This window comes from Microcaecilia unicolor, chromosome 7 (assembly GCF_901765095.1).
Source record: "Microcaecilia unicolor chromosome 7, aMicUni1.1, whole genome shotgun sequence".
Lineage (NCBI taxonomy): Eukaryota > Metazoa > Chordata > Amphibia > Gymnophiona > Siphonopidae > Microcaecilia > Microcaecilia unicolor.
This window is the reverse complement of record NC_044037.1, coordinates 305,030,272-305,047,973: the sequence shown is the minus strand read 5'-3', so window position 1 is coordinate 305,047,973 and position 17,702 is coordinate 305,030,272. Positions and strand designations below refer to the sequence as shown.

General features: G+C 45.8%; 1 protein-coding gene across 1 annotated transcript in view; it reads left to right on the top strand.

The window, feature by feature from the left end:
• Positions 1–11,996, top strand: part of LOC115474934 (motor neuron and pancreas homeobox protein 1-like) — a 70,540-nt gene extending 58,544 nt beyond the window's left edge. Inside the window, exons 2-3 of the mRNA XM_030210645.1 lie at positions 9,414–9,574; positions 11,706–11,996. Coding sequence (XP_030066505.1) covers positions 9,414–9,574; positions 11,706–11,996 — 452 coding nt within the window. The remainder of the gene's footprint in view (positions 1–9,413; positions 9,575–11,705) is intronic.
• Positions 11,997–17,702: the final 5,706 nt, after the last annotated feature.

Here is a 17,702-nt window from a genome sequence, read left to right as displayed (position 1 = left end):
TGAAATCGGAGGGAGGGGGGAGTTTGTAACTCGGTGGGAGGGGCATGAGGGGGCCTTGAACTGGAAGGGAGAGAGGGGGGTCTGGAACTCGGAAGGAAGGGAGGGAGGGAGGGAGGCGTGGGTCTCGGAGGGGATAGAGCGAGGAAGGGTGGGGGATTACCTTGCTAGCGCCCGTTTCATTGCCTACCGAAACGAGCCTTTTTTACTAGTAGAAGATGAAAATTGGTGACTAACCTGATTGATCCTCCCATTATTTTCCTCTACATCTGTAGAATGACTGAGCAGTAAGAATTTAGGCCCCTGTTTACTAAGGTGCGCTAGAGTTTTTAGAGCGTGCTAAATGCTACAGTTGCCCATATGTTTCTATGGGCGACTTTAGCGTGTGCTAATCATGCCCTTAGTGCTCCTCAGTAAACAGGACCTTTAGTTTTTTCCGCATTAAGCTCAACCTTTTGCATTTTCATCCACAATTCTAAGGTGTTGGTGATGTTTTCAAGTAAAGCTGAATGAACTGAAACCAAAGAGGTTACTGGGACCAGAACTGTTGTGTCATCTGCATAACTATGAAAATAAAAACCTAGCTTTTTCAATGCATGGCCTAAAGATTAATGGACTACTTTAAAACTACTTTTTTTTTTTTACTACAGATTAAAAAGTATTCTTGGACTACTGAATTTAGTATGTTTACAAGTAAACTTCTAGGGGGGGGGGGGGGTCACACAAGGTCCTTCCTAGAAAAAAAACAACACCCTGAGCATTGCAGTGAGCAGAAGAACATTAATTCACCTATTGGAAAACAGAGGTAGCACCTCATGAAGTATAGAATAAGTAACCACAAACTAAAAGTAGAAATATGTAGACAAAAATTAAACCGAACTTACTATACACCCTCCCAATCTCAGCTTGAAAATTCTCGGAGTTACAATCGACCGAAACCTCACGCTAGACAGCCAAGTGAAATCTACAACAAAGAAAATGTTCCACTCAATGTGGAAACTCAAACGCGTGAAACCTTTCTTCCCGAGGGAAACATTTCGTAACTTGATACAAACTATGGTACTAAGCAATGGAATCTATGATGCAAAAAACAAATCATAAAGAAACTTCAAACTGCCCAAAACACAGCAGCTAGGCTTATATTTGGAAAAACGCGGTTCGAAAGCGCCAACCCCCTCCGAGAACAACTGTACTGGCTCCCAATCAAAGAATGAATCGCGTTCAAAATCTGCACTATGGTTCATAAAATTATCTACGGCGCAGCCCCGGGATACATGACAGACCTCACAGACCTACCCACCTAGAAACACAACAGGATCAACACGAACACACCTAAATCTCCACTACCCAAGCTGCAAAGGACTCAAATACAAATCAACATATGCATCCAGCTTTTCCTACATAAGCACACAACTGTGGAACGCACTACCTAAGGCCGTGAAAACAACGTATGACCACCTAAACTTCTGGAAATTACTAAAAACCAACCTGTTCAAAAAGGCATACCCTACCGACCCAACTTAAATGCTTGAACAACTGCAACACAACAAAACCAAAGCTAGTACTGGACAAAAATTAACTCTTCCCCTTTACGATTCCCTAATGCGTCTGTCACACATGAACTTTATTCTACCACTACATCACTTTATTAAAGTTTGTATTTGTTCATACCGGAATTGGCGAACGTCTTTACGGTACTATGTAAGCCACATTGAGCCTGCAATTAGGTGGGAAAATGTGGGATACAAATGTAACTAATAAATAAATACTCCGCATACATTGCAAAACCAAAAACCAAAAACAGTGACACGTCCCTTTGTACCCCCCTGTTTACTAAGCTGCACTAGCAGCTGTCGTGCACTAATGCTGGCACAGCCCACTCAATTTGAATGGGCCGTGTCGGCATTGCCGCATGGCTTAGTAAACAGGGAGGATAGAGAGCAGATGCAAATTTTCAAAGCTTACATATTCCAATCACTGCATTACAAATTAACAAATAAAACAAAAATAAGGTGATACCTTTTTATTGGACTAACGTTACATTTTTGACTAGTTTTTTGGAGGCGAAAACCTCCTTCCTTAAGTCTGGACAATCATACTATTACAGCAGTATACTGCCCCGACCTAAAGAAGTAGGCTTTGGTCTCCGAAAGTAAGTCAAAAATTGTATATAGTCCAATATGAAGGTGTCACCTTATTTTTTGTTTTTTTTTTTCTTTTATTTATATTTATTAACTTTTACAGTGGACCAACACAGGCACCACATTACTTCATCCTAAATTAAAAATAAAACATTTTTTTCTACCTTTGCTGTCTGGCCATTTCAATTTTCTAATTGTGTTGGTCCCAGTCTCTGATTACTGCTTTCTTCTTTTAACTCTTTCCAACAGTCTCCTGTCCATGTGTCATTTTTTTCTCTTCTGCTATAACCAACTCCAACACTGATTTGTTCCAGCTCTGTGGGTGCTTGAGCACCCCCAATATTGAGCAAACCCTTTGACTGTGTCCAGGATGGGATAATTTCTATTGCGTTTAGCATCCCCAATCATTTTGAAAAGTTGACTCCTATGGCCCCACCTAGCCAGTCTTGCCAATTTCTCTCACTCTCCCCAGCTCATAGTCTCTGTCATCTCCTTCCCCTCCCTCTCCTTCCCCTCCCATCCAGTCTTGCCTTGTTTCCCTCTTCCTTCCCACCTATTCAATCTTGCCCAATTTCACTCTTCCCCAAGCCCATAATCTCTGTCTTCCCCCTTTTATCCAGCACCTCTCTCTCTCCTCCCTCCCATCCACTGCGGCCCTGCAGCACAGTCTCCCTCCCTTCCTCCTGTTCACCTCTGCCGGGCCTGCGCTAACGTAGGAGACACGGGACTTGGCTCTGTGTAGCACCACTAATGCTTCCTGCACCAGCCCCGGAAGTTTACATCAGAAGAGGCAGGCCTGGAGCAGGAAAAAGTAGAGGCGCTGCACAGAGCCAAGTCCCACTAGTCTCCCATGGTAGTTTATTAACGTGATCCCAGTAGAGGTGCAAAGGGAGGGAGGGAGCAAGACTGTGCCGCAGGGCCGCAGTGGATGGCAGGGGAGAAGGAGTGGGCCCTGCACGCAGTGAAGGTACGGTTCAGGCTAGGGAGGCAGCTGAGCCTGACAACAACAAAGTAACAGCCAATCAACAGCTGTTCTGGGCAGGTGTAGAGGGCAGGGACCAACGAGGTTGAATATGATAGGAGACTGACTGCATGAGCCTATCTGGCCCATTATGTAGACTGAAGCTTGCCGCCATATTGAGTGACCCCAAACATTTGCAGATGCTAAACTTGTGAGGTTTATATTGCTTTATTTAAACCTCCTTGGTTTTTCATTTTTTCTATTAGGAAGGGAATGGGGGAGGAGGGTTTGGGGAGTTTTTGAAGGGTTTGTTTTGGGTACAGCAAAATGCAGGTTGCTGGGGGAACATGCTGTCTCCTGTCTTATTAAATCTCCTTGGTGGGGACTAGGGTTTCCAGTGATATCAGACCCTGGCTTGCATTTGATTGGGCCCAAACTTCTGGTCTGAGCTCAGCTGCTTTTGGAACTGGAATTTCGGGTCCAATCAACTGAGGGGAAGAAGCAGAGGATGGAAAATACTTTTTTTTTTAAAACTACTTTCCAAATTTGTTACTAAGTAAAAAAGTACAGCTTAAATGTAACTTGTTACAAGTAAAAGTACTGCTGATTGTACTCAAGTACTTTGTTACTACCCATCTCTGGAAATCAACATATACATATGCCAGTGCCATATACTACTACTTACTACTACTACTTAACATTTCTAGAGCGCTACTAGGGTTACGCAGCGCTGTACAGTTTAACAAAGAAGGATAGTCCCTGCTCAAAGGAGCTTACAATCTAAAGGATGAAATGTCAAGTTGGGGCAGTCTAGATTTCCTGAGTAGAGGTGAAATGGTTAGGTGCCGAAGGCGACATTGAAGAGGCGGGCTTTGAGCAAGGATTTGAAGATGGGCAGGGAGGGGGCCTGGCGTATGGGTTCAGGGAGTTTATTCCAAGCATGGGGTGAGGTGAGGCAGAAAGGGCGGAGCCTGGAGTTGGCGGTGGTGGAGAAGGGTACCGAAAGGAGGGATTTGTCTTGAGAGCGGAGGTTACGGGTAGGAACGTAAGGGGAGATGAGGGTAGAGAGGTAAAGAGGGGCTGCAGATCGAGTGCATTTGTAGGTTAGTAGGAGAAGCTTGAACTGTATGCGGTACCTGATCGGAAGCCAGTGAAGTGACTTGAGGAGAGGGGTGATATGAGTAAATCGGTCCAGGCGGAAGATAAGACGTGCAGCAGAGTTCTGAACAGACTGAAGGGGGGATATAGGAGTTTATGAAGAACAGAGAAAAATTTAAACTTGATTTCTTAATAAGTTGATTTACCTGGGGTTCTAATGATAGTATCTTTTTTTTTATTTTTTATTTATTTTATTATTTATTCATTTCATCAAACATTCAAGAAAACATCTTGATCGGAAAAGAACATAAAACAAAAAATATCATATAACAATAAAGATTAACAATCTGTAAAGAAATCATTAATACTCAAGTCCATAAACTAAGAATCCAAGATTCAGGAATACAAGGAGAATAATTAAATTTTTAAAAAAAATTAACAGGATTAAGCAAGTGCCATTGAGGTGTATTACTTATTTATTAAGCGTTGTCCTTTTTTCTCGAGGCTATAAGAGCCGATGCATGCGTAGGCTCTATAAACACATATTTCTTTCCATCAAGTCTTACTATACACTTGCAGGGGTATCTTAAAAAGAAGGTACCCCCCAACTGTATTATGCCAGACTTAAGGAGCAAAAATTGTTTCCTCCGTTTCCTTGTCTCCTTAGAGACATCAGGAAATAATAATATCTTATAGCCCAAAAAGGGTTTTTCTCTGTTACGAAAGAAAAGACGGAAGATCCAACCCTTATCCGGCAACAAAGCAACGGTAGCAACCAAGGTTGCGGCCGTTGCTAATTCAGAATCAGAAGTTTCAAGCAAAAGAGATACATCTATTGGAGTTTCAGGAATTGGATTCAGTTCTTTTCCTGGGACATAATAAACAGAAGTAAATGGTGGCAAGTTCTGATCTGATACATTCAAAACTTCACGGAAATATCTCTTTAGCATATCAAGAGGAGGTATTGTCTGTATCTTGGGAAAATTTACAAATCTTAAGTTATGGCTTTTAGTATAATTGTCAAATGTTTCCATTTTTTTTCGAAGATTAGCCAAGTCATTTATCATCAAAGGTTGTAATGTTTCCATTTTTGCAATTCTTTGCTCAGCCTTGTCAGCTTTATTATCCATTTCTTTAGTTTTTTCCTCCAGTTTTCCCAAGTCTTTCTCTAATGATAGTATCTTGACAAACAAGATTCCTAAAATTTTGATTATAGGAGCCAATTGGTATTCTATATTTTTCACTCTAATTATATTCAAACTCAAATGAGCAGATTGTTCATTTACTAACAGAAATTTAGTTTTGTCCTTGTTAAGTTTCAACAAAGTGCCTAGACATACAAGATTCAATGAGGAATAGATGCCACCAAATAATCCCTTATGGGAAGAACCTACTGTAATATCGTCGGCATATATATAAGAACAAAACCCCACACTTAACATAAGAACAGCCACACTGGGTCAGACCCATGGTCCATCTTGCCTAGTACCTGGTGGAACCCCACTTTCCAATTCATAACCCAAAGTAAGTGATATTGGGGAAAGTGGAGAACCCTGTGACAATCCACTTGAGTTTTTCCACCCCGCAGAAAAAACAGCATTCTTTGTGACTCTAACGGGCTCATATTTGAAAGAGAAGGACATCCATCTTTCGACATAAATCGGAAGATGGGCGTCCTTCTCACTGGGTCATCCAAATTGGTATAATCGAAAGCCGATTTTGGACATCCCCAACTGCTTTCCGTCACAGGGACGGCCAAAGTTCAAGGGGGCGTATCTGAGGCGTAGTGAACGCGGGACTTGGGCATGCCTAACACTTGGATGTCCTCGACCTATAATCAAAAGAAACAAGGATGTCCCTGACGAACACTTGGACGACTTTACCTGTTTTTCTTACAACCAAGGCACAAAAAGGTGGCCAAAATGATCAGATGACCACCGGAGAGAATTGAGGATGACCTCCCCTTACTCTCCCAGTGGTCATTAACCCCCTCCCACCCTCAAAAAATATCTTTCAAAATATTGATTGCCAGCCTCAGATGTCATACTCAGGTCCATCACAGCAGTATGCAGGTCCCTGGAGTAGTTTTAGTGGGTACTGCAGTGCACTACAGGCAGGCGGACCCAGGCCCATCCCCCCCAAACTTATGTTTGTGGAGGAAACAGCGAGCCCTCCAAAACCCACCACAAACTCACTGTACCCACATCTAGGTGCCCCCCTTCACCCATAAGGGCTAAGGGCTATGGTAGTGGTGTACAGTTGTAGGTAGTGGGTTTTGTGGGGCTCAGCACACAAGGTAAGAGAGTTATGTTCCTGGGAGCATTTTATGAAGTCCACTGCAGTGCCCCCTAGGGTGCCTGGTTGGTGTCCTGGCATGTCAGAGGGACCAGTGCACTACAAATGCTGGTTCCTCCCATGACCAAATGGCTTGCATTTGGTCATTTCTGAGATGGACGCCCTTGGTTTCAATGAAAACCAGAAACAACCAAGTGTAGGGATGACCAAATTTAAGGATTTGGGCGTCCCTGACGTCCATCTTGTTTAGAAAATACGGGTTTCCCCGCTCCTAGATCGGGACGTTTAGCAAGGACGTCCATATCAAAACATGGACATCCCTTTCGAAAATGCCCCTCCACATATTCTGGTGAGGAACTGACAAAACCAATGTGCTCTGGGATTTTCATCGTTTTTCAGTGTCCTCATATACAGGATGGATCACCTGAAGACGCCCTGTGACTACGGCTGTATGAAGCTCCGACTAAAGACTTATCAATAATCAATGCTTTCACCAGCCCATTAGGGAATGAACTCAGTTCCTTTCCATATGATCTCATTCTTACAAACGGCATGGGACAATCCACACCAATTCTAATTAATTGTACTTCTACTCTGTATTTGTCCACCGGAGTCTGTACTCACCTCTCCAGAACTCTGCAAGCCATATCGAGCCTACTAATACGCGGGAAAATGTGGGATACAAATGTGACAAACCATAAAATAAAAATGAAACTCAAACCTCCCTTTTGGTATCACAATACATCGGCTTGACCCAAAGGTCTTTCTAGAAGGGGCACACTTGAGCTGACATTGAGTACTAAGTGGCAATCACTTCCTCATCCCCAACCCCACCCCCACAAAGTCAATTTGTTCCTTAAGCCCTTCATCACAGCAACTGTGCTCCAGCAGGGTCGGCATTCTCTGATCTGGGAGAGCAGTGGGGGAAGTAGAGCCTGAGCAAAGCCATAAAAGAGTAGAGTTGAGCTGCAGGGTGATTGGTACAAGGTGCTATTAAACTCTAAGTGCTGTTATAGCTCTAGTAAATGAACTTTGGCGGGTGAAATTGCTTCAGTTTCCATGCCTGGCTTGCTCAATGCTCCCTTTGTTGTTCACTGGCTCTGTGACCTGATTCAGCACAGAGAAAGAAGCGGCAGGTGATTAGGACTCCCGCCCATGAGAGATAGCAGCCCCTCTCCCCTTATCACAGACTCAGAGCAGCTGGGAGCAATGAAATACACCTTTAAACTAATAAAGATGTTCTGTTCCGCTAACAAAATTGATTTTAATAGTTAAATAAGGCCGGGATAATTGTTCTTAGTTTTAATATCTAGGGAGCAGTAAAACCATTAAGGAGAGATATGACAACAGAGGCGAACAGGTGGTGCCAGGTCTGGGTTTTCCCTACCTCATACTGCATGCAAGGACTACGTACCCCAGAATGCATCTGAACAGGAGCTAATTTAAAGAAAAAACAACACAGCCTTTCATGATGACCAAGCAGCATCGCAAGCTAGGGTTACCTTTTTGTGTCCTCTGAAAAAGAGGACACATGTCACGCCCCCCTACCCCGCCCCCGCCACACCTCATGCCCCGCCCCACCACGCCCCCTTCGGGTCCTCGTTCCGCCCCCCCCCCGGTCACATAGTCCCCTCCCCCCCGTCACATCCCCCCCCCCCTCACTTACTATCTAGCCCTGGTGGTCTAGTAGCGTCTTCTCTTTGGGGCAGGAAAGAGCCCCCTCTTTCCTGCCCGGAGCGCTGCCTGCCCTTGCCTGCTGCATCCTCCTTGGTCTGGCTGGGGATTCAAAATGGCCACCGAGAGTTGAAGCGGCCTCGCGAGAGTTCAACTCTCGGCGGCCATTTTGAATCCCCAGCCAGACTGAGAAGGATGATGGACAGGGGAGGCAGTGCTCCGTGCAGGAAAGAGGGTGCTCTTTCCTGCCCCGAAGATGTCACTAGATCACCAGGGAACATGGTAAGGAAGTGGGGATGGAAGAGGGGACGGGAGACCAGACCCATGGCTCCGATCGCCTGCCCACGCCCACTGCACGCACGCACGCGCCTGCCCATGCCCGCGCTTGTCCAGAAATCCGGACAAACGTGGGCGTGGGCAAAATCCGCCGGACGCCCCGGACATGCCCTCAAAAAGAGGACATGTCCGGGGAAATCCGGACGAATGGTAACCCTATCAGGCAGCCCTCTATTGCTCCCACCCCCACCCACTGCATTGCAGCTAGGCAGGGCAGGCAATGGATGAGTTTGGAGTACTTCTGCCTGGTTAAAGTGGATATACAGATATTAATGGTGAAATTCAGTTGGAAGTGGTCAGACCATGGTGCTGGCTTTCATTTGAATGAACTAATCAAGATATTAGGATAGGAAGTCATGAAGTCTAACGTATGACCTTTTTCGTGAGTTGCACCCTCGGAGAATGTCGTTAGTTCGCAGTCCTTCAGGAATGATTTGAAATTGTGGACATAGGCGTTTGCATCATTTTCCAAGTGTAGGTTTAAGTCTCCTAAGAAGATAATCCTAAAAAAATTGGGATATAGCAGAGGAAGTAATCTCTATAAGTCAAGGTTCTGCCTTGGACCAAGCTCCCGGAGGACGGTAAATGAGGACCAGAAGGATGTACTGCTGCACACTAACCCCTTCCCCACCTTGAAGTTTTCCTCAGGTTGTTTGATTGAGGATTGATGGAGGCCTTGCAATTTTGATTAATTATTCCCAAGATATAATTGATTCATGATACTTTCAGCTCTGCCAGTAGGTTCAATTTTTGACAGGACAGCTCTGGTTTCAAAGCTTGCATGCCACCTTCAAATGCTTAACTTACACACTCTTATTCCACGTGAAGCGGTGTGGCCGTCGTTATCCTGTCTCTCACTTGCCGTGTTTCCTGTGGTCTCCGCCTGATTCATCTCTCTTTTTCCTCCTCAGCTTCACCACAGGCTGGTCTTATGGGCAAATGCAGACGACCTCGCACAGCCTTCACCAGTCAGCAGCTCCTGGAACTAGAAAACCAGTTTAAAGTCAACAAGTATCTGTCCAGACCCAAACGCTTTGAGGTGGCTACATCACTGATGCTGACAGAGACACAGGTATGTAGGTATGTGTGAGTGTGTGTGTGTGTGTGTGTGTGTATGGAGGTATGTAGTGTGTGTGTGTGTCTGTACAGTGTTTAGGTGGGGAAGATAAGTGAAAAGAAGACATAAAGTTAAAATTAGTGATTCATGAATAAAATGAGTTCTGCTGCTCTGAGCCTAGTCCTCAGTTACAACTGATTCACTTCCAAAAAGTCACACAGGGGGTTGGTGGGATAGTTCTCAGATTATATACCAGAAATCTGAGGCTTATGGCCTCATCTCTGTCTGTGACCTTCAGTAACTCACTTAACCTTCATGTTCCTACAGAATGATCAACTCTTCAGAAAGGGACCTTACGATGCATTTGCTCTCAGTGCTCTATAGGCTACCTCTGTATTTTATTGGGGTGCAAGCTATGATCGTTGGCCTGTCCTGATTCCCCTTCCTCTCTTCTTCCATTCCTTCCTTCTCTTCCCCTTTGCTTCCTCTGCTGATTGTCCTCTTTCTCCCCCTCACTTTCACTCATCATCCCTCTCCCCCCCTCTCCTTTCTCCCCCTCCCTTCTACTCACTGTCCCTCCTTCCTCCCCTTTGCTTCCTCTGCTGGTTGTCCTCTTTCTCCCCCTCCCTTTCACTCATCGTCCCTCTCTCCCCTCTCCTTTCTCCCCCTCCCTTCTACTCACTGTCCCTCCTTCCTCCCCTTTCCCCTTTGCTTCCTCTGCTGTTTGTTCTCTTTCTCCCCCTCCCTTCTACTCACTGTCTATCCTTCCTCCCCTTTGTTCCCTTTGCTGTTTGTTCCCTTTCTCCCCCTCCCTTTCACTCATCGTCCCTCTCTTCCCTCTCCTTTCTCCCCCTCCCTTCTACTCACTGTCCCTCCTTCCTCCCCTTTCCCTCTTCTGCTGGTTGTCCTCTTTCTCCCCCTCCCTTTCACTCATCATCCCTCTCTCCCCCCCCCTTTCTTCCTCCCCTTTCTTCCTCTCTCTTCTACTCACTGTCCCTCCTTCCTCCCCTTTCCCCTTTGATTCCTCTGCTGGTTGTCCTCTTTCTCCCCCTCCCTTTCACTCATCGTCCCTCTCTCCCCTCTACTTTCTCCCCCTCCCTTCTACTCACTGTCCCTCCTTCCTCCCCTTTGCTTCCTCTGCTGTTGTCCTCTTTCTCCCCCTCCCTTTCACTCATCGTCCCTCTCTCCCCTCTCCTGTGTTCACTCTGCTGTTTGTCCTCTTTCACCCCCCTCCCTCCTTACTCCCTTACTCCCTTTCCCCTCTGCTTCCTCTGCTGGTTGTCCTCTTTCTCCCCCTCCCTTTCACTCATCGTCCCTCTCTCCCCTCTCCTTTGTTCCCTCTGCTGTTTACCCTTTCTCCCCCTCCCTTCTACTCTCTGTCCCTCCTTCCTCCCCTTTCCCCTTTGCTTCCTCTGCTGGTTATCCTCTTTCTCCCCCTCCCTTTCACTCATCGTCCCTCTCTCCCCTCTCCTGTGTTCACGCTGCTGTTTGTCCTCTTTCACCCTCCTCCCTCCTTACTCCCTTACTCCCTTTCCCCTCTGCTTCCTCTGCTGATTGTTCTCTTTCTCCCCCTCCCTTTCACTCATCGTCCCTCTCTCCCCTCTCCTTTGTTCCCTCTGCTGTTTGTTCTCTTTCTCCCCCTCTCTTTCACTCATTGTCCCTCTCGTCCCCTTTTCTTCGTCTCAATGCTTCCTCCTATTGATAGGGCCACCAGATCTCCACCTCCATATATCCTGTAAGGCTGCCTCCTGCTGGGCTCTGCTGGTCCTGCTGCTGACTGGAGGATCCAGGAAGGGCTACTGGTGAGCCCTGACTGCAATTGTATGATGAGGAAGATTTTCTGAAAAATAGATTTTAAATATAGTCTGATTCTGTAGTTGGGCAATGCAGTAACTTGGAACTGAAACATATGAAAATAAGTAGGTGGACCAGAACTTATATTCACTCGCATCTAAGTATTGTAACTATAGGTATTAGTGCCTCAAAACTTATTGGAGGGAAAGTGCAGTCTCTACAAGTCTAGAATAGCCGGGGCTATCATATGTTTCAATATGTGTTGTGAAAAGACCGGACTCTCTTGAAACGCTTCAGCTTCAGACGCTTGAGAGGAATTTCCCAGTGCTCACTCATCATTCTTCTCCCGCAGGTAAAAATCTGGTTCCAGAACAGGCGGATGAAGTGGAAGCGGAGCAGGAAAGCCAAGGAGCAGGCGGCCCAAGCAGAAGTGGAAAAACAGAAAGGGGTCAACCGGACCTCTGAGAAGGCTTCCAAAGAGCCCCGGGTTAGTGAGGAAGAGGATGGAGGTGCCAAGCTGAACGGCCATGTCACCGACAGGGACTTCCAGCAGCGGGCTGTGCAGCACGACTACAGCCCCGAAGCCTCCTGCTCCGAGGATGAGCTGAGCCTCATGGACAGAAAGAGGGGCTCTACCCTATGAACAAGCAGCGGCAGGAAAAGGTGAAGAACTTCCACAAGTTTATTTATTGGGTTCAGACTGACTCCTGGGGGAAGCAGATGTGAGCCCCACCCTTCCAATGCCACGTCAGAGACCTCTCGCATCCCACTGGGCCACACAGACTTTGTAGGACAGCGACGAGCTCGGAGCTGCCTGCAGTGATACTGTAAACTAGAGGATTAATATTTAATTTATGTGTCTATGGAGTCTATTTAACACAATTATTAGTATGTGTATTAGTGTATGGGGGGAGATTATTGATGGCTTCTGCTGTTTCTGGATAAAGATGCTTCTTGCCACACAGTGTAACAGAAGGCTCTGTGCTTAACGAGAGTGTTTCCCCGACCTTTTCAAGCTCAAAGCACACCTATTTTAAAAAAGCAAAGTGTCAGAGCGCAGTGAGGACATGGAGAGGATTCCTATGGCCAAAAGAGCTAAGAGGAAGCAGGGTCTCCTGCAGCCCTTGAGTGGTTGGACTAGACCCCTTCTTTGAAGTTACTGTGTTCACTGCACGTGGCTGCCAGACGTCCTCCACTGCTGTTGTCCCTAATACACCCACTGCTCAGTGCATGCTCCTGTCTCACTCAGCTACGATAAATGTGGAAGGACTGACGGGAAGCAGTGGACGGACTGCGTACAATGTCTGTTAGATAAAGCAGGGTCCTGCTATCTGTGTTCTCCATGCTGCCTGTTAATTCCAAAACTCCAGAGTTTACGCAGCACCTGGGAAGAGAGGCAAGCGTGACGGGCAGGTGTTCAGAAAGGAGATGGTGCATGGTTTACAGCCATCGCTATTGCAAAGTGCTGAGATCCGAGCAAGGGGCAGTGGTGACTTTTCTGTAGCTGATACACACTGGTTAGTTTACTCACATGCTCTGACGTGTTCTCCATAGTGATAAGCAGCAACCAGCCTGGGGTGCTCACAGAGAAATACTGCGTGACACTGTGCCAAAACCAGAGGAATCCCATGGTCATGCCAGGACACTGCAGTGTGCCAGATCCTAAGTGTAGTGTACCAGATCCAGAGGGATGTTGCTGTGTTCCTAATCCAGAGCATTCCCGCAGGAATACCAACTGCAGTGTGCTACATCTAGAGTGTTCCCATGGGAATAACACACTTTACTACCCCAGATCCAGAGTGCAGTGTTCCCGCAGGAATATCACACTACAGAGTGCCAAACCCAGAGTGTGTTTTTTTCACAGGAACAGCGCACCACTGCACAATGCGAAACCCAGAATATTCCCTCGGGAATACTGCATTGCACTGTGCCATACCCAGTGTTCCAAAGGATAATATCCCTCTACCACCGAAGGAAGTTTGACACACTCTGGTGCGAGATCAGAATAGAGACTCAGTATACAATAACGACCCCAGGGCACAATCAGCTGCCATGGACCCACTGCTTGGGTATGTCCTTATTATATAGCTCATACAGGAAGGGGACAGCCTGTGCCCACAGCACAGATAACACCACCACACTGACCTTCCACATCACTGAGCTGTCTGAGGGTAGTTACAAGAACTTCCTTAAAATCAAGGCTCCCCACAGCTGATAGAGGACCTGGTAAACCAAAAATGAACTTCCAGGTATCTCTGGAAGATAAGGACTGGACACAGGGACATTTCCCAGCTGTGGCCATAGGCAAGCCACCAAAACAAGTGGCATTCATTGACCACCACGTCAGGTGCTGCACCTTACACAGGAGGGACCACTGTCAAAAGTCCCCTTACTTAAAGCCAGGGCAGGTAAGAGAAAAGGTAAAGAAAACTAATCTAAACAAAAAAAAACCCTCAGACAGAAAAACTGTATACCGAGTCCAAAACAGCATGGGCACATCAGCAGCAAAGTGGTATTAACATTAGCTTTTCCTTTCTGCCTGCCATCAATATTCTGTAGAAATAAAGGATCTTAAATCCCCTTTGCGTGAAGGAGAATTCCCCATGAAGTGGAGATACCCCTTGTGAGTCCAGCCAGGTCTCTAACCCCAGACTAAGGCTAAGCCAGCAGCCTGAGATGTATAAGGGGGGCCCTCTACTGGTGAAGCAGCAGTACTGATTATTCTGGTCAGCCAAACTGCTACTACTACTACTACTTACCATTTCTAAAGCGCTACTAGACGTACGCAGCGCTCTACACTTGAACATGAAGAGACAGTTCCTGCTTGACAGAGCTTACAATCTAATTAGGACAGACAAACAGGACAAATAAGAGATAAGGACAAAGAGTAGCAAGATTCCGGAATCCCAAAGAATAGCAAGATTCCATGCAGAATCCCAAAGAGTAGCAAGATTCTGGAATCCCAAAGACTACTACTATTTATCATTTCTATAGCGCTACTAGACGTACGCAGCGCTGTACACTTGAACATGAAGAGACAGTCCATGCTCGACAGAGCTTACAATCTGATTAGGACAGACAAGCAGGACAAACAAGAGATAAGGGAATATTAAAGTGAGGATGATAAAATAAGGGTTCTGAACAAGTGAATAAGGGTTAGGAGTTAAAAGCAGCATCAAAAAGGTGGGCATTTACCTTAGATTTGAAAACTGTGTTTTTATTTTTATATCAAATTATCAGGGTACACAGCGCCCTATAAGATGACTCGAGTGGTTGCAATAAGCCTGAGTGAGGGCAGTGAGGGCAAATGCTTGGCTCCAGGAGCCACAGCGATGAAGGTTCATGGTTTTGCGCATTAACTATGCCACATACCTTTGTGGCTCGGAATGTGTCTCTTAGTGTATTCAGTGGTTATGGCTATCTTGGGGAATTCCTGCAGTTTTTAGCCACACTCAAATTCACAATTGCAAATAAAGTTTTATTCACATGTGCACTTAACGGAAGCACGAACAAGATTCAGCTTACATACTGCAGGACCCAAGGAGCATAGTTCATAACCCAATGCCTAGGCAGGAAAGGCTGGGCATTCAGTTCTAAAGGCAACATACGTGCCCGTGTGTCTTTATAACATGTCGACACAGACATTTACGCCCGCTCCAAGGCGAGTGCAAACGATCTCTGTTTGCTTAGATATGTAAGCTATGACATGCAGTTAACTAGCAACAGAATACCTATATGTACAGGGGCAGTTCTATAAGGTGCCCTTCCATTCTACAATGGAACTAGGTGACATTATAAAACACTAGTTTTGCACAGTATGAGCACAACTGACATTTAGGACTCTGCGGTTTTATTTATTTAGTCTTACTATACCGCTGTAGCTGTCCAGGTAGAACAGAGCGGTTTCTAAAACTACAATTTCAAGAAATCAAGAAAGGAAAGCCAATTTCGATACTAAAGATAATCATTCATACAAAAAACAGGGGAAAGGGACAGGCAGAGAGGTGGGTAGAGAGAAAGGGGAAATGGGACTTGGTATACTGCCTTTCTGAGGTTTTTGCAACTTCATTCAAAGCGGTTTACATATATTCAGGTACTTATTTTGTACCAGGGGCAATGAAGGGTTAAGTGACTTGCCCAGAGTCACAAGGAGCTGCAGTGGGAATCGAACCCAGTTCCCCAATGAGGCCGCGCAGGCTTCTGTTTCTGTGAGTCTCACATCCTGCACGTATGTGCAGGACATCAATCTCACAGAAACAGAAGCCTGAGCAGCCACCTTGCTGATCTGCAAGGGCAGGTTTCTACATGGAATGTTGCTAGTGGAATAGCTATAATATATACGTTAGGGTACAAGTCTCTACTGCAAGGATCACTTCTTAGTATAAACCAAAGAGACAAGTCTTGTAAGCCCACTACACCAAATGGATTTATTTTCGGAGGAAAAAGCCTCAATAAGCACCTTTTCCGCTATGTAGGCAGAGAAAGGGCTAGGACTGCCCCTGGCATAAAACCTCCTGGGAACTTAAACCTCACACCCCGTGCTAATCCTTCAGTACATTTTCACAGAAGTACTTAAGTTTGGAGTCTTTTGATGTTCATCTAAGTTAACTAAGTTCATCTAACTTAGATGAACATCAAAAGACCCCAAACGTAAGTACTTCTGTGAAAATGTACTGAAGGATTAGCACGGGGTGTGAGGTTTAAGTTCCCAATTTTGTTGTTCATCAATATTACTACTAAAAGACAATCGTTTTGATACCAGGAGGTTTTATGCCAGGGGCAGTCCTAGCCCTTTCTCTGCCTACATAGCGGAAAAGGTGCTTCTTGAGGCTTTTTCCTCCGAAAATAAATCCATTTGATGTAGTGGGCTTACAAGGCTAGTGGAATAGCAACATTCCATCTAGAATCTCCAATAGTAGCAACATTCCATGTTGAATCTCAAATAGGGAAAGGGAAATGGGACTTGATATACTGCCTTTCTGAGGTTTTTGCAACTACATTCAAAGCAGTTTACATATATTCAGGTACTTATTTAGTACCTGGGGCAATGGAGGGTTAAGTGACTTGCCCAGAGTCACAAGGAGCTGCAGTGGGAATTGAACTCAGTTCCCCAGGATCAAAGTCCACTGCACTAACCACTAAGCTACTCCTCCACTCATTCCACCAATAAGAACCAACCTCATCAGTGATGTCACAATGGCTTGATTGCCCGATACTTGGCTCACTTCTGATATTGTGATGTCATAAGGGAAAGGGGGAAAGGGAAATGGGACTTGATCTACCGCCTTTCTGAGGTTTTTGCAATTAGATTCAAAGTGGTTTACATATATTCAGGTACTTATTTAGTACCTGGGGCAATGGAGGGTTAAGTGACTTGCCCAGAGTCACAAGGAGCTGCAGTGGGAATCAAACTCAGTTCCCAAGGATCAAAGTCTGCTGCACTAACCACTAGGATATTCCTCCACTCCTAGAGTAAGAGTAAGATTGAATCTCATGCTGGAAATCCCGTCAACCTGGGTCCTCGAAAGCCTTAAATGTTAGAAGATCTATTTTGTAAATAATGCATTTTTTCAATGGGTAACTAATGCTAGTTTTAATAATGGAGTGGTATGGTCTGAACAGCGGGCACCGAGGCACGGATGCACACAACTTACAATATTCTGTAACTTATGAGCAGAAGTTGGGGGGGCCCTGCCCCTGCTTTGCTGTTTTGTAGATATGCACTTTATGTGCAGATACCCAACCCTGCAGTTTTATAAGTGCACACTTACACATGCAGGAAGAGTGCTTTTACATGCTTAAGATCCAGGAATTCCTAGAGGGAAAGAATGGGCAGACTGGGAGCAGGATTAGTTCTTCTCATAGAAACGAAAGGCACATGTACCGATTCTTAGCAGCACAGAAATGCGCCGTTACTCTTGTCTCACAGTGAGTTGTGCAAGAGCTACTACTAGGGATGCCATTATGAGAAAGGCATTGGACTGGGCGGCAGCAACTAGGTATCGCTCCTGCCCAAAGACTTCCTGGACCACTAATGAGTTTACAGGTAACCTCTTTAGGGGGGTCTTTCACATGTGGGAGATGTGGGGGGGGGAGGGGTTGGAGGGGGGCTTCAGCCAGGGGCCCTGCTCTGCCAGCTTGGGACATGGGGCCGTGGGAACAGTGCTGTTTATGATGTGGGTCATAAACAGCGTTATTCTTGAAAAATGAGCTTCAGCAACCTGTGGAACTGAGATCCTGCAGGTTGCTGAACCCGGCGGTCAATCAATGTGCGGTAAAAGGTGACGAATTCCCTTCTAAGTGAACACTAAATCAACGTAACGTGTTTTAACCTATGAATCGAGGTGCG